Below are 24,152 nucleotides of genomic sequence, written 5' to 3' on the forward strand. Positions count from 1 at the left end.
TTACATAAGTATTCAGACCCTTTGCTATGAGACTCGAAATTAAGCTCAGGTGCATCCGGTTTCCATTGATCATCCTTGATGTTTCTACAACTTGATTGGAGTCCACCTGTGGTAAATTGAATTGATTGGACATGATTTGGAAAAGCACACACATGTCTATATAAGGACAGTGCATGGCAGAGCAAAAACCAAACCATGAGGTCAAAGGAATTGTTCGTAGAGCTCCGAGACAGGATTGTGTCGAGGCACAGATCTGGGAATGGGTACCAAAGCATTTCTACAGCATTGAAGGTCCGCAAGAACACAGTGGCCTCCGTCATTCTTAAATGAAAAAAGTTTGGAACCACCAATACTCTTCTTAGAGCTGGCCGCCCGACCAAACTGAGCAATCGGGGGAGAAAGGCCTTGGTCAGGGAGGTGACCAAGAACCCGATGGTCACTCTGACAGCACTCTAGAGTTCCTCTGTGGAGATGGGAGAACCTTCCAGAAGGACAACCATCTCTGCAGCACACCACCAATCAGGCCTTTATGGTAGAGTGGCCAGATAGAAGCCACTCCTCAGTAAAAGGCACATAACAGCCCGCTTGGAGTTTACCAAAAGGCACCTAAATGACTCTGACCATGAGAAACAAGATTATCTGGTCACATGAAACCAAGACAGAATTATTTGGCCTGAATGCCAAGCGTCACGTCTGGAGGAAACATGGCACCATCCCTACAGTGAAGCGTGGTGGTGGCAGCATGATGATGTGGGGATGATTTTCAGCGGCAGGGACTGGGAGTCTAGTCAAGATTGAGGGAAAGATGAACGGAGCAAAGTACAGAGAGATCTTTGATGAAAACCTGCTCCAATTCGCTCAGGACTTCAGAATAGGGCGAAGGTTCACCTTCCAACAGGACAACAACCCTAAGCACACAGCCAAGACAATGCAGGAGCGGCTTTAAGATCCTTGATGAAAACCTGCTCTAGAGAGTTCAGGACCTCAGTCTGGGGCGAAGGTTCACCTTCCAACAGGAAGACAACCCTAAGCACAGAGCCAAGACAGTGCATGAGTGGCTTCTGGACAAGTCTCTGAATGTTCTTGAGTGGCCCAGCCAGAGCCCGGTCTTGAACCTGATCGAACATCTCTGGAGAGACCTGAAAATAGCTGTGCAATGACACTCCCCATTCAACCTGACAGAGCTTGAGAGGATCTGCAGAGTAGAATGGAAGAAACTCCCCAAATATAGGTTTACCAAGCTTGTAGCGTCATACCCAAGACAACTTGAGGCTGTAATTGCTGCCAAAGATGCTTCAACAAAGTACTGAGTGATGGGTCTGTATACTTATGTAAATGTGATATTTCAGTTTTTATATGTATATGTATATATAAAAACTGAAATATCACATTTACATAAGTATATATATTTACATAACTATATACAGTGGGGAGAACAAGTATTTGATACACTGCCGATTTTGCCGGTTTTCCTACTTACAAAGCATGTAGAGGTCTGTAATTCTTATCATAGGTACACTTCAACTGTGAGAGACGGAATCTAAAACAAAAATCCAGAAAATCACATTGTATGATTTTTAAGTAATTAATTTGCATTTTATTGCATGACATAAGTATTTGATACATCAGAAAAGCAGAACATAATATTTGGTACAGAAACCTTTGTTTGCAATTACAGAGATCATATGTTTCCTGTAGTTCTTGACCAGGTTTGCACACACTGCAGCAGGGATTTTGGCCCACTCCTCCATACAGACCTTCTCCAGATCCTTCAGGTTTCGGGGCTGTCGCTGGGCAATACGGACTTTCAGCTCCCTCCAAAGATTTTCTATTGGGTTCAGGTCTGGAGACTGGCTAGGCCACTCCAGGACCTTGAGATGCTTCTCACGGAGCCAATCCTTAGTTGCCCTGGCTGTGTGTTTCAGGTCGTTGTCATGCTGGAAGACCCAGCCACGACCCATCTTCAATGCTCTTACTGATGGAAGGAGGTTGTTGGCCAAGATCTCGCGATACATGGCCCCATCCATCCTCCCCTCAATACGGTGCAGTCGTCCTGTCCCCTTTGCAGAAAAGCATCCCCAAAGAATGATGTTTCCACCTCCATGCTTCACAGTTGGGATGGTGTTCTTGGGGTTGTACTCATCCTTCTTCTTCCTCCAAACACGGCGAGTGGAGTTTAGACCAAAAAGCTCTATTTTTGTCTCATCAGACCACATGACCTTCTCCCATTCCTCCTCTGGATCATCCAGATGGTCATTGGCAAACTTCAGACGGGCCTGGACATGCGCTGGCTTGAGCAGGGGGACCTTGCGTGCGCTGCAGGATTTTAATCCATGACGGCGTAGTGTGTTACTAATGGTTTTCTTTGAGACTGTGGTCCCAGCTCTCTTCAGGTCATTGACCAGGTCCTGCCGTGTAGTTCTGGGCTGATCCCTCACCTTCCTCATGATCATTGATGCCCCACGAGGTGAGATCTTGCATGGATCCCCAGACCGAGGGTGATTGACCGTCATCTTGAACTTCTTCCATTTTCTAATAATTGCGCCAACAGTTGTTGCTTTCTCACCAAGCTGCTTGCCTATTGTCCTGTAGCCCATCCCAGCCTTGTGCAGGTCTACAATTGTATCCCTGATGTCCTTACACAGCTCTCTGGTCTTGGCCATTGTGGAGAGGTTGGAGTCTGTTTGATTGAGTGTGTGGACAGGTGTCTTTTATACAGGTAACGAGTTCAAACAGGTGCAGTTAATACAGGTAATGAGTGAAGAACAGGAGGGCTTCTTAAAGAAAAACTAACAGGTCTGTGAGAGCCGGAATTCTTACTGGTTGGTAGGTGATCAAATACTTATGTCAAGCAATAAAATGCTAATTAATTACTTAAAAATCATACAATGTAATTTTCTGGATTTTTGTTACAGATTCCGTCTCTCACAGTTGAAGTGTATCTATGATAAAAATTACAGACCTCTACATGCTTTGTAAGTAGGAAAACCTGCAAAATCGGCAGTGTATCAAATACTTGTTCTCCCCACTGTATTTATATATGTATATATATACACACATTAGCAAAAATTTCTAACCTATTTTTGCTTTTTCATTATGGGGTATTGTGTGTAGATTGATGAGGGGGAAAAACTACTTAAACCCTTTTAAAATAAGGCTGTAATGTAACAAAATGTGGAAAAAGTCAAGGGGTCTGAATACTTTCCAAATGCACTGTATATACACTATATGCACACTACACTGACACTCACAAAACCCACACACATTCCCATACACTAGATATGCGCACACACACACACACACACACATCATATGCTGCTGCTACTCTGTTCATTATTCTTATTGCTATTATCTATTCTGATACCTAGTCACTTTACCCTGCCTTTATGTACACGTCTACCTCGTACCCCAGGATATTGATCTGGTACTGGTACTCCCTGTATATACTGTAGCTTCATTCTTGTGTATTTTATTCTTCTTGTGTTACTATTTATATATTATATTTTTTACTCTGGATCGCTGATTTGATTTCACTTTTATATCGTTTTTAGCCAGTAGTTCTGAATATAGCTCTCACGAGCCAAAAGTGGTCCCCTAAAATTGTGTACTACGTCACATATGTGCAGATATGTGCACCACGTCATTGCTCTCTGTCGCGCTCTGCTGTGTGTGCGCATCTTTCTAGCTTTCACTCAAATGGCAAGGGTCTGAAGCACATTGGCTGGAACCCGAATTGCTATGGGGCTGGCCCACATGGGGAACATTTTGGGGGAAATGGCGCTGCACAGATCCATAAAACAGTTGCTTTCAAACTAGGGATTTCGTGGCTAATTGAGGTAAGACAGTAATTCTGCTCATAGATTATGCATGTATGAACTACATATTGACACATCCAGCCCAAAATGGGAGGTTTAAAAAATATATACTAGTTGCCAAAGTTCCGGAGCATGTGTTTAATGACCATAGTAATAAATGCCATGAAGCCAACCTTACTAGCGTTAACGCAATGACTGGAAGTCTATGGTAATAGCATGCTAACTGTTACCAAAGACCTCTAGTCATTGCGCTAACGCTAGTTAGCAACTCCCTTCAAACTGCACACAGAGATACAAAAATCCATGAGTTCATCTGGCTCTGGGGAAGTTAATCTCGGTTACCCAGAAGAGAAATTCTCACACGTTTGTAACTTCACATGCAGAATCTGACCATGGGAGATTATGGGGAAGTAAATAAAGCAATTCATTGCCAAAACCCCGAAGTATCTATTTAAGGCTGCATTAACACAGGCAACCCAATTCTGATATTTTTCCACTAATTGGACTTTTGACCAATCAGATCACATCTTTTGCCAGTAATTGGTCAAAAGATCAGAATTAGGCTGCCTGTGTAAACACAGCCGAGGTAGCAGACATCTATGGACCTGGGGAGATCCTCCAAATAAATACATAAATCACCCAACAAGTCAAATGCTTCCAGTCTCCTAATTGAACATCCTAGAAGCAAAGGACTAGAGCCTGGAGTTTTTCCTGAACAGGTTTCAGACAGAAATCCTGGTTGTAATTATGTCTCACTTTGGTAAAGTAACAAGCTCACATACCCGTATGCTATGCTTTGCCATGTAATGTTAACACTCTCCAACTGTGCGATCGCAACATTTCTAGATTGTGGTGCTATTAATTACTGATAAAGGATTGTGAGCTAATAACAACTGTATTCCATCCCACAAAATGTGCTTGCTTCAGCTGCCTGAAAGTATTTATAGTTTCAAACGTTATGCTAATGTGGAACTCAAGCTGAATGTGTTAAAACGAACAAAAACATGATTACTAAGGAATGTAGAAAACAGGCCAACAACTGAATCAAGGACTTGGTGAGTAACATCTTTATTCAAAAAGGTGAATGAAATCCAACCCAGCTCCTCAATTACATGACAACCCCATGGTCTCTTCCAGAGCACGTAACTGAACACAAACAGCGGTTGTACCACATCATATGGTCTATACAAAACAGAAAAACTAAAAACAGGATCTACAGGCCTCCATACTCTGTTTTCAGTTGGCAGCGTAGGTAATTAAATGTTAAGAGCATCTGGTCAGAGGACCTAAAACTACACACCATTTCACATTGCCCAGGACAGACTTGGGACTGTAGACACACTGACACTACACAGTAAAGAGGGTGGAGCTGTCATCATACAGTCCCTGAAAAAACAAAAGTACCACAATGGGGATAGGGAGAAGAGGGGGTAGCTATGGTACTGTACAAACTGCGATACTGTCCCTTCACAAAAAGGAGTCAAACCAGGTTAAAACAGGAAACGTGTACAAGGAATTAATCCCTCTCATCCATACAAACATGGTCCAAATGTGAAGACAAGCCATTGCCACATTCATCAATTCTACAGTATTCATACACAATGCATGCCATTTACAATTGATGCAAATCCACAATACACGCAATGGGATACAGAAATCTATGAAAGACATCATTTGTTTATTAGAAATTGTCACATTCTGATTTAAAAAAAAAAAGTCTTATTCCCCCACCTTCATATCGCATTTTAAACTTGTTTAATATTTTTTTTGTAAGAACCCAAGCAAGAAAGGCACTGAGTGTTGGATGTCTGTCAAATTTCCCAGCGGTCCCTTTAAGCCCTAAAAAATGAAAAGTAAAGTTCGCTGGTCGGCTCACCGTCAGGCTCTCTTCAGTCCTTCATACTGACTGAGGAAATCTGTGGGGAGACAGGAACAATAACAGAATGTTAATGCCAATCCAGACCTTATGCATTCAAATGCAGTGTTTAGGGAGATTAAACAAGTCGTCACCCATAGAGATCTATCCCTCAATGGCCACCTCAGCTGCCATCTGTCCATTCAGCACTGCCTCTGCTGGGATATCCTAAAAGAACAAGAAAAGAGTTTAGAACCGAGGGTGGTTGATTTGAAATACTTAAAGACTGATCACAATTGGTTGGGAGAGTTCAATACGGTATAGGTTCCTACCTTGGGGGCGGCGAGCTGCGTGTGACACTGCAGTTCTGAGATGACAGGGTGGGGGGCGGATAAATCTCCAGAGATGACGTCAAGGACCATCTTCTCATCTATGGCATCCTTTTTAGCCTCGATTTGCATCTGGGCTTCAATATCCTCTTTAGCCTGTGAAAGCAAACGCAGACAGTCAATGTTGTTGAGCGCACCACTAAGTTTCAAGTTGTCAAGTGCACAAGTACAGTGAAGTGCCTTTCTTGCAAGTTCTTTCCCAACAAAGCTTCTTACCCTATGTGACCTACTTGTTGTGTGTATGTACTGACATATAACTGATAGCTGCACACACATTACATGTTTTTAAATGTATGTAAATTGTGTTACGTTCCCCAATTTCTGTGTTGTTGTGGGTTTGTATGTGTCTATGTGTGTATTTCAGGAAATGGCTTCCTGAAGTCCTAAGCAGCCGATTGGTCGGACCCATCGATAATTGGAGCTCTGACCCCGCCCTCTCGTCAAAGGATACAGCTGTCTTCAATTAGACTCATTGTGCAGCTTAAAAGCCAGAGTTCCTTTGTTTAGGAAGAAAGAGCTTCTGGGTATGCCCCAGTATTGTTTGTTGCTCAGGGAGAGCTTCTTTGATATTCTGTGTTGGTTGTTGCTCAGACACTTTTTGTGAAGAATTTTGTAGCTGGTCCTGCGGAGATATGTTTATGTCAAAAGGACTGTTTTGATTATTCTGTTTCATTTGTTCCCAGGGTGGAAGGGGAAGGCACCTTGGGAGTGCTTAGGCAAGAGGCCTGCGGGCATACATATACCCGTAGTATGTACTCTGTCTATGCACACTAGGTAAGACCTGGGCGGACTACCCCCTGTATTTTGGTTAGCACGCCAGGTGGCGTTAATAATAGATAAGTTGTGGGTAGGAGAGGGGGCTCTTTAACTTTTACTTTCTTTGCTTTGGTTCCGTGTTCCAGAAATTCCCTGTTAACGGTGTAATTCTCTGCCTTTGTCATCCTTACCCGCACCTGCAATCCCATACCTCTTTCACTCCACGGGGAGTTGAGTGTAGCAGGGTGTTGTGTTCCCTCCCAAGAGGTGTGTGTAACAATTGTAAAGTATTCTTTTGGTCTAATATTTTTCGTTGTCGGACCCCAGTAAGACTAGCTGTCACTAATGGGGATCCTAATTAATCAATATCCAGAGTAGTAAAAAAAAAACAGTCCCACTACAGTACATGGCATGCCCAATGAAACAAGCTGGAGCAGCCCACAACCAAGGGAATGAACAGAATGTAAAAAGGAAGACCACAAGGAGAGAGGCGAGGGAGGATCGATCCACAGATGGCAGAGAGGGGAAGAACCCCTGGAATGCCACATTTCAAAATGTGCGAGAGCATTTAAAATGAGGCAAGTTATGAGGGGATAGCCTGCACCCAAGTGTTTGATTATGTTAAGGCTTATTATATAGCAAGGTGATTGAGTAAAGAGTTGGTTGAATTCATTATTCAAAGTTAGAGTGTATGAGAAGTTTAGGTTATTATGATTCAACTCTGACCAGCAGGCCCTCCGAGCAGGGCCGGTAATCGGGTGGAAGTACGTCGTCTCTCACCCCCATCTTTGTCACCTCTTTCTCCTCACACTCTGGCTCCTGACACCAACCAGACAACAGGGTTACAGGAGTGTGTTTTGTGTCACGTCTGCTCTACTAAAGCATCTCTGCATAGAGAAATGTAGGAGACTCACGTCAATGACTTTTTCAGCTGTGACAGGGGCAGGCTCAGTGACTCGAGTGATGTCGTTCAGCAACTCCGATAGGGCGTCAAGTGAATCCGTTGGGACTGCGGGCACCTGAACAGAGATGACACGCAGTCGGACTTGAGGAAGGGGACATCAGCAGGTGGTCATACTGTATGATTGAAGGTGTGCCAAAACAACATGTGACCACATCTACGACCACATCTACATGCACACCAATATCCTCTTATTATTCTGGATACTCAAGTATTCTGTTTTTTAGTTGACGCATGTAAACATCATATCCCGTTTACAATAACACGAAAAAGCTTGTATCGCGGTTATGCGAAACCCCGAAAAGAAGCCTGGGATATGTTGATTTTTGACAGGATACTGTGGCATGTAAACATCTTATCCCGTTTACTGTTGTTTTTCACGGTCTCCGCAGGGACTGTTTCACATATGGGTGTTGTGATGTTTTCATCTGATTGTCAAACAAATCATTTTAAAAAGTATGTTATAGCTATGTAGTTCGATCCTCCATAACAAATTATTTGGACCGTATAGCCTACTGGCTTATGCTACTTTCACCCCTAATTTGGATACTTTTCTGCCTATATTTTCCAACATTTGGTAGGCCATTTGTCAACTACGTTAGATACATGCAGCTTCTCTTCTTGTCATAACTTGTTGCTCAGAAGACTAAAGTTCGTCTTGGGTGCATATTTTATGTGGTTGAAATACTGTCTACTTGCATAAGTGTCAAAGATAATGCACGTGTAACTTGTTTTCTTAAGAGATGCTGAAAGAAATCACATTACTCCACTCCTGTTCCTGAAACAAAATTACAATTTGTTGTCTAATTTTACTGCAAGAAATGCATAATTCTGCAGAGTTCATATTTTATTACTCTACATGTGAGAGGTTATAGACCTACAGTCAGTGTCCAGATTTCAGTTACTATTCCATTTAACCCATATGAGGAATATTCTGTTTATTCATGGAAACCGGGATATTCGTGAGCGGGATATCAAAAATGCATGTAAACAGCTTATCCCGAACAAGACCTTAAGCGGGATACAGTGGCTTGCTATATTCACCCCCCCCCCCCCCCCCTTGGCATTCTTCATATTTTGTTGCCTTACAACCTGGAATTAAATTTGATTTTTGGGGGGGTTGTATCATTTGATTTACACAACATGCCTACCACTTTGAAGATGCAACATGCCCCCCCCCCCCCCCAAAGAAAGTCAATACTTTGTAGAGCCACCTTATGCACCTTATACAGCTGCAAGTCTCTTGGGGTAGGTCTCTATAAGCTTGGCACATCTAGCCACTGGGATTTTTGGCCATTCTTCAAGGCAAAACTGCTCCAGCTCCTTCAAGTTGGATGGGTTCTGCTGGTGTACAGCAATCTTTAAATCATACCACATATTCTCAATTGGATTGAGGTCTGGGCTTTGACTAGGCCATTCCAAGACATTTAAATGTTTCCCCTTAAACCACTCGAGTGATGCTTTAGCAGTATGCTTTGGGTCATTGTCCTGCTAGAAGGTGAACCTCCGTCCCAACTTAAATCTCTGGAAGACAAACAGGTTTCCCTCAAGAACTTCCCTGTTTTTAGCGCCATCCATCATTCCTTCAATTCTGACCAGTTTCCCAGTCCCTGCCGATGAAAAACATCCCCACAGCATGATGCTGCCACCACCATGCTTCACTGTGGGGATGGTGTTCTCGGGGTGATGAGAGGTGTTGGGTTTGTGCCAGACATAGCGTTTTCCTTGATGGACAAAATGCTAAATTTTAGTCTCATCTGACCAGAGTACCTTCTTCCATATGTTTGGGGAGTCTCCCAAATCCCTTTTGATGAACACCAAACGTGTTTACTTATTTCTTTCTTTAAGCAATGGCTTTTTTCTGGCCACTCTTCCATAATGCCCAGCTTTGTGGAGTGTACGGCTTAAAATGGTCCTATGGACAGATACTCCAATCTCCGCTGTGGAGCTTTGCAGCTCCTTCAGGGTTATCTTTGGTCTCTTTGTTGCCTCTCTGATTAATGCCCTCCTTGCCTGGTCTGTGAGTTTTGGTGGGCGGCCCTCTCTTGGCAGGTTTGTTGTGGTGCCATATTCTTTCAATTTTTTTATAATGGATTTAATGGTGCTCTGTGGGATGTTCAAAGTTTGGGATATTTTTTTATAGCCCAATCCTGATCTGTACTTCTCCACAACTTTGTCCCTGACCTGTTTGGAGAGCTCCTTGGTCTTCATGGTGCCACTTGCCTGGTGGTTCCCCTTGCTTAATGGTGTTGCAGACTCTGGGGCCCTTCAGAACAGGTTTGTATATATAACTGAGATTATGTGACACTTAAATAAAGTCCAACTGTGTGCAATCTAACTAATTATGTGATTTCTGAAGGCAATTGGTAGCACCAGGGCTTCATAGCAAAGGGGGTGAATACCAATGCACGCACCGCTTTTCAGTTTTTTTTATTTTTTAGAATTTTTTGAAACAAGTAATTTTATTCATTTCACTTCACCAATTTGGACTATTTTGTATATGTCCATTACATGAAATCCAACAAAAAAACAATTTAAAATTATAGGTTGTAATGCAACAAAATAAGAAAAACGCCAAGGGGGATGAATACTTTTGCAAGGCACTGTATGTGCTACTATCCGGAATACTGTGCACACCTAAATGTGGTCATTGTGTGTATGTGTCAAGAGTGGGTATGATTGGAGCGTGAGTGTCACCTGCTCAGCCATGGCTGCCTCCACAACGGGAACAGATTCTGTGATGGCAAAGTCAGCCATTATGTTGATGACAGGGTCTACTGGGGCCTGGAGAGAATAGACAGAGTTACACATGAGCCCAATGTTCAGAAATACAAATTCCAACTTCACTTCCATTTCAACTTTCTTACTTAGAAAAGTGAACGGACTGAGAATGCCATATCTTGGTCAGCCTTACCTCTACGAGGAGCTCTGCTGGAGCGACCTCGGCTATGGGGGCTTCTTCGACCTGTGCTTCCACGGGCTTCCACAGCTTTTCTGGGATAATTTCTGTCTCCTGGGAGGTGAGAGGTTGGGGCACATGTCAGTTTAACACCAAAGCAAAAATTAGGTGACAATCTACCATTGCTTCCTGGGTCCTGTTTGTATTAAGCAAACACAGAAGTGTCAAATTTGTGAAGTGCTCCAGCGATTCTCCCTAATAGGAACGATCACTAGCTCAAAAGCCCAGCCTGCGTTGAACTGATACGAACGCTTTGAAAATTTTATGTTTAGACTCTCAGCGCACATCATTACAATGTATAAGAAGTTGCACAATTAAAAAAAGATACTGAGCAAAAATATAAAGTGTTGTAAAGTGTTGGTCCCATGTTTCATGAGCTGAAATAAAATATCCCAGAAATGTCCCATATGGACAAAAAGCTAATTTCTCAAATATTTTGTGCACAAATTTGTTTACATCCCTGTTAGTGAGCATTTCTCCTTTGCCAAGATAATCCATCCATCTGACAGGTGTGACATATTAAGAAGCTGATTAATCAGCATGATCATTACACAGGTGCACCTTGTGCTGGGGACAATAAAAGGCCACTAAGACGTATAATTTTGTCACACAAAACACAATGCCACAGATGCCTCAAGTTTTGAGGGAGCTTGCAACTGACATAATGACTGCAGGAATGTCCACCAGAACTGTTGCCAGATAATTGAATGTTAATTTCTCTACCATAAGCCGCCTCCAACGTCGTTTTAGAGAATTTGGCAGTATGTCCAATCGGCCTCACAACCACAGACCACATGTAACCACGGCAGTCCAGGATGAAACTGTGGGTTTGCACAACCGAAGAATCTCTGCACAAACTGTCAGAAACCTTCTCAGGGAAGCTCATCTGCGTGCTCGTCGTCCTCACCAAGGTCTTGACCTGACAGCAGTTTGGCGTCGTAATCGACTTCAGTAGTGGGCAAATGCTCACCTTCGATGGCCACTGGCATGCTGGAAAAGTGTGCTCTTCACAGATTAATCCCAGTTTCAACTGTACTGGACAGATCTGTACACAATTCCTGGAAGCTGAAAATGTCTGTTCTTCCATGGCCTGCATACTTACCAGACAAGTCACCCATTGAGCATGTGGGATGAACTGGATCGACGTGTACAACAGCGTGTTGCAGTTCCCGCCAATATCCAGCAACATTCCACAGGCCACAATCAACAGCCTGATCAACTCTATGCGAAGGAATTGTGTCGCGCTGCATGAGGCAAATTGTGGTCACACCAGATACCGACTGGTTCTGATCCATGACCCTACCTTTTTTCAAGGTATCTGTGACCAACAGATGCATATCTGTATTCCCAGTCATGTGAAATCCATAGATTAGGTCCTAATGAATTAATTGCAATTTACTGATATCCTTATATGAACTGTAACTCAGTAAAGTCTTTGAAATTGTTGCATGTTGCGTTTATTTTTTTGTTCAATGTAGTAAGAAATTCAGCTTACCACTGGAACCTCTTCAGGTGCCTCTGTCATAACAGTCTCATGCTGAAAAGAGGAGAAATTACAATAAAAAAAATCTAAAATAAAAAAAATATCAGATGCTTTCTGAATGCTGTTTAAGAGAAAAGGGAAGGAACAGAGCAAACCACACACTACATGCACATTCACACAAGACAACATCACGTAACAGAACACAAAGTGCTCGAGTTGAGTTTTCAACAGAGGCAGAGAGATGTAGCACCTCTTCGACATCAATATCTTCAGGAATGACTTCAGCTTTGACAAAAGGACTGTCTCCGTCTTTGATTCCCGACTCTTCGAGTTCAAGTTCAGCTTCTACAACTGGGGCAGCTTCGGCCTTGACCACGGGATCGGGCTCTGGTTCTTCCTCAACTACTGCCTCTACTTTCGCTTGGACCTCGTCAACTATTTCAGCCTCCACTTCAGCCTCGAGCCACGGCTCTTCATGAGTCTAAACATGCAGTGGAACACCGTCAAACACCACACCATGCAAGGGCAGTATGGCTGATATACACACAGTAGGCTACTAATGAAACACCTTAGATTCACTGCAGATTCTACCTTGCACCTGGGCCTGATTTCCCGATAGCGATGGAACTTAGGCTTATGAGTGTTTTAACGATGCATCTTTCTTACAATGGCCGAAGATGCGTTTCCCAAAACACCCCTCAGAGAGAGTGGTCGCTAAGTGCATTGTTGGAGCATGTGCCAATACTGATAGGATCAAAAGATCAGCTTTCCCTATTCAAATCTTACCATAACATTAGAATTATTTCACACTACAGATGACTGATCAGCTCCTAGAGCAATATTACCACCTACGGGTGTAAATATTGAGGTGGCTAATTCTAATGCTTACCCAATAAAAATCCATTAATTCATCATTGCGCACATTAGGCTACACATCATGAACTATATTGAGCAATTACAGACAGTAGTCTAGAAGTAGATAAATAGAACTCAACAGAGATGGATAAACCCTGTGATTGTATGTTTAGTGGAGATCTTCTGTGTAAAGTGACACGGGAGGGGGAAAAAAGCACCCTACGATGCACTTAGCTGTTCTATGAGTTGTCTGAGGCAGCCGTTAAATTACTAACGTTTTTAAGTGCAACATTAATAACGATGGTTTTAGGAAACCGGGCCCAGTATCACTTGGACTAAAATGGCATGCACTATATTATTTTCATATTGCACAGTGACAGTCTAGCGACAAAGGTAATATTTTACCTGTGCGATCTCTGTGGTAATGGCTACGGAGTTTTCGACCTGAACAGGGACAACAAGGAGTTAGTGTACATATTTATAAAATAAAGAGTACCGTTAATGGTCCAACTTAATGCAGAAGGAGAGGTAGTTGTTGAACACACTGGTAGTGAAAAGGTGGGAGGAAGGTGTCATACTAGTAGGAACACCTTTTTAAAAATTATTTAAAAAAATATATATATTTTAGGGGGTATCAGCTTTAATAATGCAAATAGATTGTGGCTTCTGTCAATGCAATTGTCTGCATAATTTCCAATCCCCCATATATATTTATTTGTACTTTATTATTTTCCCCTAACCCTACCACCCCTCCCCTAATTGGACTAAGCTAATGGATTCTACTTCCAGCTTTACATACTATATACATTTTACGGGCATAGTATATTATACATTAGTTATTTTTGTTTGTTTTTAGTCTCATGCTTCAGCTACCCTCAACCCCTCCCATCTATCTCTGAACACCATCCAGTTTAGATGTTTTATTTGCCATATACAGTGCATTCGGAAAGTATTCAGAGCCCTTGACTTTTTCCACATTTTACGTTACAGCTTTATTCTAAAATATATTAAATCAGTCAGTCTTCATCGTCAAGGTACTCATCGGCGTTGCTGAGTGTACGTGTGATATCTGTAATAAAACAAAATAGGAAGGAAGAGCTGAGGCCAGTAACACTTCTGGGAGATTCAATTACATTTAATGGAATTAAAACATTTCCTCTCATGACTGCAAAGTACAACTATGTTCCATTGTGGATTGGACAGTTCTTTATTGGGGGTTCCTCGCTTTGGCATCTTGCATTCTTAGTAGTGTTACTGAAATACAGTGCATTCGGAAAGTATTCAGACCCTTTCTCCACATTTTGTTACTGCCTTATTCTAAAATGGATTAAATAAAGCATTTTCCTCATCAATCTACACACAATGCCCCAAAATGACTAAGCGAAAACAGGTTTAGAAATGTTTCCTAATAAAAAACAAATACCTTATTTGCGTAAGTATTCAGACCCTTTGCTATGAGACAAAAACATTGAGCTCAGGTGCATCCTGTTTCCATTGATGATCCTTGAGATGTTTTTACAACTTAATTGAATTAACCACAGGTGGACTCCAATCGATTGGACATGATTTGGAAAGACACACACCTGTCTATGTAAGGTCCCACAGTTGTCCGTGCATGTCAGAGCAAAAACCAAGCCATGAGGTCGAAGGAATTGTCCGTAGAGCTCCGAGACAGGATTGTGTCGAGGCACAGATATGGGGAAAGGTACCAAAAAATGTCTGCAGAATTGAAGGTCTCCAAAAACACAGTGGCCTCCATCATTCTTAAATGGACGAAGTCTGGAACCACCAAGACTCTTTCTAGAGCTGGCCGCCCGGACAAACTGAGCAATCGGGGGAGAAGGGCCTTGGTCAGGTAGGTGACCAAGAACCCGATGGTCCCTCTGACAGAGCTCCAGAGTTCCTCTGTGGAGATCGGAGAACCTTCCAGAAGGACAACCATCTCTGCAGAACTCCACCAATCAGGCCTTTATGGTAGAGTGGCCAGACGGAACTCCTGCAGAACTCTACTCCTCAGTAAAAGGTACATGACAGCTCACCTGGAGTTTGCCAAAAGGCAACTAAAGACTCTCAGACTATGAGAAAGAAGATTCTCTAGTCTGATGAAACGAAGATAGAACTCTTTGTCCTGAATGCCAAGCATCACTTCTGGAGGAAACCTGGCACCATCCCTATGGTGAAGCATGGTGGTGGCAGCATGCTGTGGGGATGTTTTTCAGTGGCAGAGACTGGGAGAGTAGTAAAGATGAATGGAGCAAAGTACAGAGAGATCTTTGGTGAAAACCTGCTCCAGAGTGCTCAGGACATCAGACTGGGGCAAAGAGATTCATCTTCCAGCAGGACAACAACCCTAAATACACATCCAAGACAACGCAGGAGTGGCTTCAGGACAAGTCTCTGAATGTCCTTGAGTGGCCCAGCCAGAGCCCGGACTTGAACCCGATCGAATATCTCTGGAGAGACCTGAAAATAGCTGTGCAGCGACGCTCCCCATCCAACCTGACAGAGCTTGGGAGGATCTGCAGAGAAGAATGGCACACTTTGTTTGGGGAGTTTCTCCCAATCTTATACCCAAGAAGACTCGAGGCTGTAATCCCTGCCAAAGGTGCTTCAACAAAGTACAGAGTAAAGGGTCTGAATACTGATGTAAATGTGGAAAAAGTCAAGGGGCCTGAATACTTTCCCGAATTTTTCAATTGTGCTGTGATGTTTCACAAAAGTTATGAACCTTTCTATTCTCATACTGTAGTTTAGAGATTGTCAATTAAAGATAAACACTTTTGCTATGAGTATTATTAATCGATTGACTATTACTTTTCAGATCACCCAGCAGTGCTATTTGCAGAGTTAACTCCAGGTAAATGTTGCAATTCTTCAGCCAATCCTGAACATGCAACCAAAAACAAGCTACATATGGACAGGACCAAATCAAAATGATCTAATGATTCTGTCTCTTCGCAGAAAAATCTGCAAAGCTGCAAAGCTATAACATTCTATTGGTTGCAAGAATTTTGTATAATAATTAACATTTTGCATCCGGCGTCGTTTTGTGTATCAGTTCATAAACCAAGTGTGATGGAATCGGTACATCGAAAATCTCTTCACAACTATTTTGCAATCTGTATGTCACATCCGTACATTGTTTGGTCCTTACATAAAACTGTTATACTTATTTTTTTTATAACAATTTTCTTTATCCAATGTTGGTCTTTTTTTTGCGGTAATGCTGCAATAAGTTGGTTGTAATTTTGGATAGAGCAGACATTTCCATGTATTTTTGTTAGCTGCATGTAGGAACACCTTTCTGTAGACAGGCTTGTTCTTTGTTCAGACCCTGCTGCTCAACCAGAGCCATGTTTGAGCAACAGCAGAAGACTTGTGGGATAATTTCGGGGTGCCCGGGGGCTCCATGACTGGTTCAGCGAGTTGAGGAATAGAGTTCAGTGAGTTGATTGGAGGGGGGAGGAGGGGGGGGGGGGGGTTACCTTAAATTCAGCAAGAACTGACACAGGGGCCTCAGGAATGGGTATGGCCTAGAAGAAGAAGAGAAAGGAGTCGTTATGAATATACATTTCACTGACTGCTATAGTCAAGTGGATATAAAGTTAAACTAGCCTGATATTGGAGTGGCAGAGTAGCAGTCATCCGGTTTGGAACATCAGGTTAGGATTAAGCAATTCAGATTTAAATTCTGTATTAAATAATTAATACAACTACATGATGGCATTTTATTTTAGAAACAGTGGTGGGTGGGTCAGTGGTGCCCAATTGTTATGTTTTTCACTCATGTGTAAAAAATGCAAGGTTTTTGCTAAATATACTTTCAGAGATCATAAACCTTTCCTTAGAAAATACACTAGGGGTGCACTGCACACACACCTCCCTCAGTGCTGGCTTTGTGTCGGCTACATAGGAGTATGTGTGTGGGGGGGGTATGACAAGTATGGAACACGAAGTTACGTTAGAGCCAATTACATAATGCCAGAGATCTGCCACGCCCCCCTCCTATCTCCCTCTCTCCATGGCAGGCAGAGAAAAGAGAACAAATATCTATTGATAGCTCAAGATGGAGGTTACGAGGAAACCATCTTTGCCTTCACCCCCTCCCCTCCGCCAAACCTTTGTCTTCTGTGCCACATGGTCCATCTCCCCACCTCGGTGCGTAATTCACAGCATGCACACTTGGTACTGAACACACACACTGTGCTATCAGGTGTGTTGACCAATACTGACACGGTCTACAGCACATCATTTGTGCAGAGATTGTAAATAATTTACAATTACTGGGACTGGAGCATACCCTCCTACATAAAGTCTATATGCTACTTTACAAATGACACTAACCAGGCCAGAAAAAAGCCTGTCTAAAACGGGTACCCTATTGGAGGGAGATAGTGTTCCATTAGCAAGTCAACAAGAATAACACCTTAACAAAACACCCCTACTCAGTTCCATCACAGCAGATGACACTAATCACACGACCTCCACATTGACCAAACCTCAGAACATGGTTAAACACCAAAATTATACAAACTGCAGATAGAACACCTCTGTTCAAATGGGCAGTTATGTGTTTTTATTTAATTTAATCTTTATTTAACTAGGCAAGTCACTTAAAAACAAATTCTTATTTACAATGGCGTCCTACCAAAAGGCCTCCTGGGGGGACAGGGGCTGGGATTTAAAAAAAATATAATAATAATATATATATAAATATAGGACAAAACACACATCACGACAAGAGAGACAACACAACACTACATAAAGAGCGACCTAAGACAACAACATAGCAAGGCAGCAACACATGACAACACAGCACGGTAGCAACACAACATGACAACAACATGATAGCAACACAAAACATGGTAAAAACATTATTGGGAACAGACAACAGCACAAAGGGCAAGAAGGTAGAGACAACAATACATCACGCAAAGCAGCCACAACTGTCAGTAAGAGTGTCCATGATTGAGTCTTTGAATGAAGAGATTGAGATAAAACTGTCCAGTTTGAGTGTTCGTTGCAGTTCGTTCCAGTCGCTAGCTGCAGCGAACTGAAAAGATGAGCATCCCAGGGATGTGTGTGCTTTGGGGACCTTTAACAGAAAAAGTCATCAGCATTTTTCTAGCACGTTATGTTACTAAGACAAGGGGTCTAAAAGTGATCCGTTGAAGGGACCCTTAAACAAAGGAGCCACCATAACTATACTGAACAAGCACGTAGTCTATAGCTAAAGGTAAGTAAATATATAGCTCAGGTAAAGCTGTGTAGAGGGAGGGAGAGACTGTGGGCTACAGGCCTTCCACTGGCAGCCTATATTCACATAGCCACAGCCGCTACTACCATCCCTAGCTGTTGTGGAACACTGTGTACCAAACTGGTCTGATCGCAGCTCTGTCTCGCCAAAATGTACAAAACTGATCCTAGTGCAGCCCTTTCTATCAGACAGACCACAGTTGAACCCCTTCAGAGAACATTATGGACATAATGTTCCTAGTACACACCCCCTTCCTCCTCCTCCTTCCTAGTAGCCAAGTTCCTGTTTTTGCTGTAGAAGCTAGGGAACAATATACCCACAATGTAAAAAACGAACAATGACATTTACTACAGAAATCCTGACAGAGCTAAATGGCACTCCAATTCCAATGGAGGGGAACTTTTGGAGACCAAAATAGAGAAATGATTCAGCACACATAGGAGAGCTAGCCTCGTGTTATATTCTGGAGAAGCTTCCTATATGGTAAATGCTTCCACATGTGGGAGACAGAGAGAGATGGGTGAAGCGGAGAAAAAAAATGGTCACCTTTCATAACAAATGCCTAGTTTCAGTCAGCCCAGGAAGGCAGGCACTAGAAAGGTGGGGGGCTCAAGGGTGGGGGGACATCATGCAGAGGCACTAGGTGACAACAGGTGCCAGACAGAAAGTGCACCTCTATAGGGGCCCTATAATTGGGCACACAAGAGGGGAAGAGCAGGAAAGGGGAGGAGCCAAGAGAGAAAGCTGCCTGGTACAAAATGTTTGGCCTCAGATGCCCCACCCCCTCCCTCCAGGATAAGATAAACACACCCCCCATCAGAGGGGGGGCTCACCTGTGTCTCTACGGTGACGTCCAGTAGGGGTGTGGAGTCTAGGGGCCTTGGCCCCCTCAGCCAGCTGAATATGAGCCCCATCGTGAAGAAACCGCAACCGACTGACTGACCAGAGCCACCAACTGTCAAGCCTTTCTCTACCTGCACCGACGGTTTATGGATTTGGGCGCGTGCAGTGTCTCAGTGCTCCTATGTTAAGAGTACAAGGATGTGCAAATCTTACCAACTATATAAAACTATCCTGACACCGAGTGTGTATAACACACCCACTATGTGTGTGCGTGAGTCCAAAGTACCTTTATGAAAGCCTGTATGTGTGTGTCTAAGGCGTTTCTGGCATGTCTACGGTGAGCGCAGCAGCATAGGGCTGAGGAAAAGAGGGCTGGGGGGGGCGGGGATCCGAGGGCTGAACACCGCCTGGGCCCTCAGAGACTGCAAGGGGAGTGAGGGGCTGGTACTTTACTGTGGAGCTCTATCGGCTGACCGTGAGTCCATCATCATATATAACCACCCCCTTATCCCTCGCTACACACTCACATACATGTGAGAGCACATGTCAGCACACACGTCATATGTGGTCATAGCTACAGCATCGGAGCTACAGCATCGGAGGAACTTTAGAAAATATTGCACTAACGCCAGTCACGTGTAGGGGAAAGCGTTAGCTAACCTGGTTCATTAGAAAACCTTAAAACAGCTTTAGAGGAAAGTATTCATGTTATTAAGTTACTCTTACCACAATCTTCTGGAAAACACAAGTGAAATCAGTTTTAGAACAGACAAATCCATCCAAGACAAATTACAGTAGACAAGGTTAATGTATAGTGACTGCAACAGGGGCCCTGCCTACACTCCTGTACATGTACAGCCTCTGTTAAATAGAACATGCTGTTCTCCTACTGCCCCCCCATCTCCTTTCCACACCACGCTAACGCTACTTCATCTCATTTCCATGGAAAGCAACCAAGGCAACCATTTTGCACAGCAAAGCAACCAGGGAACCATTTTGCACAGCAAAGCTATAACTTTACTCAAGTGTTGGGTGCTGGTTTAATGTTAAGTACAGAAACTATGTCACTTGTGAAAAGAAATGTAAAAAAATCCCAGTCCATGCCCAACACATCAGAAACCACCTGAACCCATATCCTCCCCATTCCCAAACAAATTCAAAATGGGAGAGCGGGTACTTACCTCAGTTACTGGCTCAGTCCCTGGAATGATGCTTTCTTCAACTTCCTGCCCTGCTGTAGTTTCTTCTGTAGGGGGCTCAACTGGAGCTTCTGCTTCTACGACTGGGTCCTCGACTGGGACTTCTTCTGGAGCCTCGACTGGGGCCTCGACTGGGGCCTCGACTGGGACTTCTTCTGGGGCCTCGACTGGGACTTCTTCTGGGGCCTCGACTGGGACTTCTTCTGGGGCCTCGACTTCAACCTCCACTGGAGCTTCGACTGGGGTCTCAACTTCAACCTCAGCTGCTACCACTTCAGGCTCTACAACCGCCACCGCAGGCTCAGGCTCTGGTACTTTGACTGGGGCCGGTGGCTGTACGAATGGGACCTTTACTACTATAGTGGGGGGAATAAGGGGGTGACAATTGGATATTTCAGGGGGCTTTACGACTGGGACCTTTACTACTGGACCTTTACTACTGGGGGGTGCCACGGCAGCCACTCCTGGGGTTCCTTTGCCTGCGCCAGTAGAATGCTGCTCCTCAAGGACCCTCCTCTGGGCCTGCTGCTCAACACAAAGACAGAGAGAGAAGTGTGTCTGATGAACTTTACTATGAATCCCTCTGCTTTGATTAAACAGTGAGAGACGGAGAGAAAAAATATGAGGAGAGGTTGCTGAAGGTAATCCAGCCAGAGGGCTGTTTGTTATTGAATTACTTGTCTAGTTTGGAGTTAAGGGGAGAGGGCCTATTCTATTCGATGAAATACCAGGAATACCAAACTAGGACCAACATGTTTTCCCAGAGAGGACAGAAGACTAAACCTTTGGGCTATGGTGCCAATCAATGCGGCGGAGAGGGGGGGGCAAAACAGGTTGGATAATGGTGGTAAATTGTCTGACTCCGAGTGATTCTGACACGTCAAGTCAGGCGGGACCGAAACCTGCGAGTCAGCAGGGCTCAGGGCTAGGGATGGGGCCCCGTAGGGAAGACTGAACTAATCACATCAATCTTATTATAATCATGTTATAATCACACCCTATGCCTCGTTAGCTGCGAGAGAGGCCCGGCCAGCCAGCAGAGTTTACAGAGCTGCCAAGCGCATAAGCCCAGTGAGTGTACATAAAAAAACAGCTCTGCCTTTTGGTCTGTCAGTCAAAACAACACCTCCCGCCCCTTTGCACTGGTACGATTTAGAGTTGAGCCAGTCAATAGGAGTAGACTTAAAACCATTTACCAGACATCGTCATCCTTTGGAAAGAAACTAGAGAGACTTGTTTGAAGGGGCAGGGGAGCACATGTAAAAAGCACAAGTTAAGAAAAGCACTGAAGCAGAACATGCGCCCTAGTTAGTGATCGGAGCGTCAATCAGCAAGAGAGTCCCCTGCTGTCTTGTTTTTGTTAAAAAAAGATCTTTATTGAAGTTTCACATTTTAATTTTACTATCAAATCATTCGCATAAATACACATCAACAACAATACATTTAGGTTCATAATTACATAACATGATACAGATTTCAGTGTGCATGGAAGTTTATATATATATATTCTTATAGACATCTTGTCTTCCAAATTTTACTGTTCACAATATTTGTTTAGTAATGTTAATGCATATTATATATTATTGTTCACCATACTTCTTTAGTAATGTCATCCATGTAAATATCAAAGACACCCATGCACCTCCATAGATATCTTGAGCATGCAAAGGTGATAAGGATTTGGGATACGTTTTTATCTGGGCTTCTGTGACAGGTTTCAAAGATTGCACAGGCCCATGGCATGCATAAAATTCATTACCAAATACAGCCTTGGTTTGAGTTAGGGGGGAGGGTGCTTAGGAGAACTCCAATCTCACCATACTGAGAAGTATTTGCAAGGGATCTTAAGTGTAGTGCATGTACAATATTAACTGACTTACGGCAGGCCTATGAAAGAGCCTTGGATAACATCTAAATGATTTGTAGAATATACATTCTAATTAATTGATGTTAATTGAAGAATACACATTGCTAGGTGGTAAAAGTGGAGAAATGTGTCCCTTTGTTGCATAAGGTGATCATGGTATAAATGGAGGGGGGCACAGGTTCTAAGATGGAGAACACATTTAACTCCCCCCCCCCCCCCCCTATGAAGGAAAGGCTCCTCCACCCAAGCCCCAGGTACAGAATGTGCAGAGCATCTTGCAAGATATGTGCTTGTGTAAAAGAGTAAATTATTGCCATTCCACCTCTGAGTATACAATTAAGATGTTTTACTAATCCGACCAGTACGTTAAATGCTATAACTCCGCTCACGACAATTCAATGAATAGCTGACAGTTTATGCCCAATGACTGACCAAGCAATTGCAACCACAAACTTCGAGCGCACCCACTGCATATGAGCGCAATTTGCGCCGATGTTGCGTGCTTGTGATAAACCGTTCATTCAATTGACAAAATCTACGAACCAGCATGACCACGTCACTGATTGTTTATAACAATTTGTAGATAGCCTACTTGGCCGAGAAGCATACACAGCGAGATCGAACTTTATGCACGGCCCTTATCAAACATTGCCAACAGCGCGCTGTGTTATCGCGGAAAGCCAGCAAGGAGAGGAACGGCGAGCCACATCCAATGCAGTGTGCCCGCCATGTAGTTGGGTGGATTGGAATGGATGGATTGGAAATTATGTTAAGCATGTATGACGGACATCTTGGCAGTGGTTTCTTCACATGCATCCACTCGGCTTAAAAATGCATGACTGAAGTAATTTAGGTTTGAAAAACAATTTAGTTAGCGTACAAGGAGGTTTGTTCATCCATGGTACCGATCCTTCATCCATTCCATACACACACACACACACACACACACACACACACACACACACATACATATAGTAATCGAAGTGCATTGAACATTTCATCCATTGAAATTGCATAATTTTAATGGATGAAATGTTCAATGGACTTCAATTACCTGAGTGGATGAAAACATGGAGCGAAAATTCATTCCAAACATCGCAGGTGATCATAGCCTAATTCAGTGGTTCCCAACCTATTTCGGTTACTGTACCACCAACTGAAGTTTGCTCTGCCCAGAGTACCCCTGAAGTACTCCTCATGTGCATTTTAACAGTTGGCCTATAGTCTCATGAGTCTTCTCAATTATCCCATGTTGATAGGCCAAGTACCCCTGGTTGGGAACCACTGGCCTAATTAGCTACAACACTGAGAAACTGAACGAGCCCAGGTGGTCCGCACTTACCACCCTTCTCATGCGGAGCTTGTTCTTCTTCCTCTTGCTGGGCATGTTCGCGTTTTGGGTTCACGCAAGAAAGAACTATAAACTTTGATTTCTGTCCTCCCCGGAGATGGAGGAGAATAAAAAAATGCGCCGGAAAACAGGAGAATGTAGCCACAGTACCCCGGTTTGATGACCAGATGTTACTGATGGACGGAACAATGTGGATGTTTTTAAAGCCCTTGTTGTTGTTTTTTTCATCTCTGCCTGGACCTATCGGGGAGGGAGATTGTGGAGGGGGCGTTGACGATAGAGGGGTGTGTGTGCCCCTTGGTTGATTAGTATCGAGTGGGCTTGCCTTGCCCACAAACTGGCGTTGTTTTCGGAAGTTATGTAACTCCATCGTTTTGGACGTGTTCAGAAAACGTACCCAGCCCCCTTTTCGAGTTCGAATTTGTTGATTCTGTTTGAATTTGTGACCAAATGTTGTCTCACTCACGGTTGGCTTGGCTGCCTAGTCTTCCTCACGTTATCCTACGTTATCCATAAATATCCTATTTATGCGTCTGTTTAGAAAATGTGTAAACTACTGCTC

The 24,152-nt window shown here is 43.4% G+C and overlaps 1 protein-coding gene across 8 annotated transcripts; it reads right to left on the bottom strand.

Moving 5' to 3' along the window:
• Positions 1 to 4,866: 4,866 nt before the first annotated feature.
• LOC139577080 (fibrous sheath CABYR-binding protein-like) lies at positions 4,867 to 23,762 on the bottom strand. Of its 8 annotated transcripts, none has more exons than XM_071403844.1 (13): positions 23,582 to 23,762; positions 20,355 to 20,897; positions 16,559 to 16,606; positions 13,479 to 13,517; positions 12,469 to 12,699; positions 12,231 to 12,272; positions 10,691 to 10,789; positions 10,474 to 10,560; positions 7,730 to 7,834; positions 7,596 to 7,634; positions 6,003 to 6,155; positions 5,826 to 5,898; positions 4,867 to 5,731 (listed from the first exon to the last, which is right to left on the bottom strand). In XM_071403844.1, exons 1-12 carry the CDS (start codon positions 23,624 to 23,626, stop codon positions 5,836 to 5,838), a joined length of 1,494 nt encoding a protein of 497 aa, XP_071259945.1. In that variant the 5' UTR covers positions 23,627 to 23,762; the 3' UTR covers positions 4,867 to 5,731; positions 5,826 to 5,835. The 8 variants fall into 8 exon arrangements, with proteins under 8 accessions (XP_071259945.1, XP_071259944.1, XP_071259949.1 ...); XM_071403843.1 differs by having other exon boundaries at positions 7,542 to 7,634; XM_071403848.1 differs by lacking the exon at positions 12,469 to 12,699 and having other exon boundaries at positions 7,542 to 7,634.
• Positions 23,763 to 24,152: the final 390 nt, after the last annotated feature.

Source organism: Salvelinus alpinus, chromosome 5 (genome assembly GCF_045679555.1).
Source record: "Salvelinus alpinus chromosome 5, SLU_Salpinus.1, whole genome shotgun sequence".
Lineage (NCBI taxonomy): Eukaryota > Metazoa > Chordata > Actinopteri > Salmoniformes > Salmonidae > Salvelinus > Salvelinus alpinus.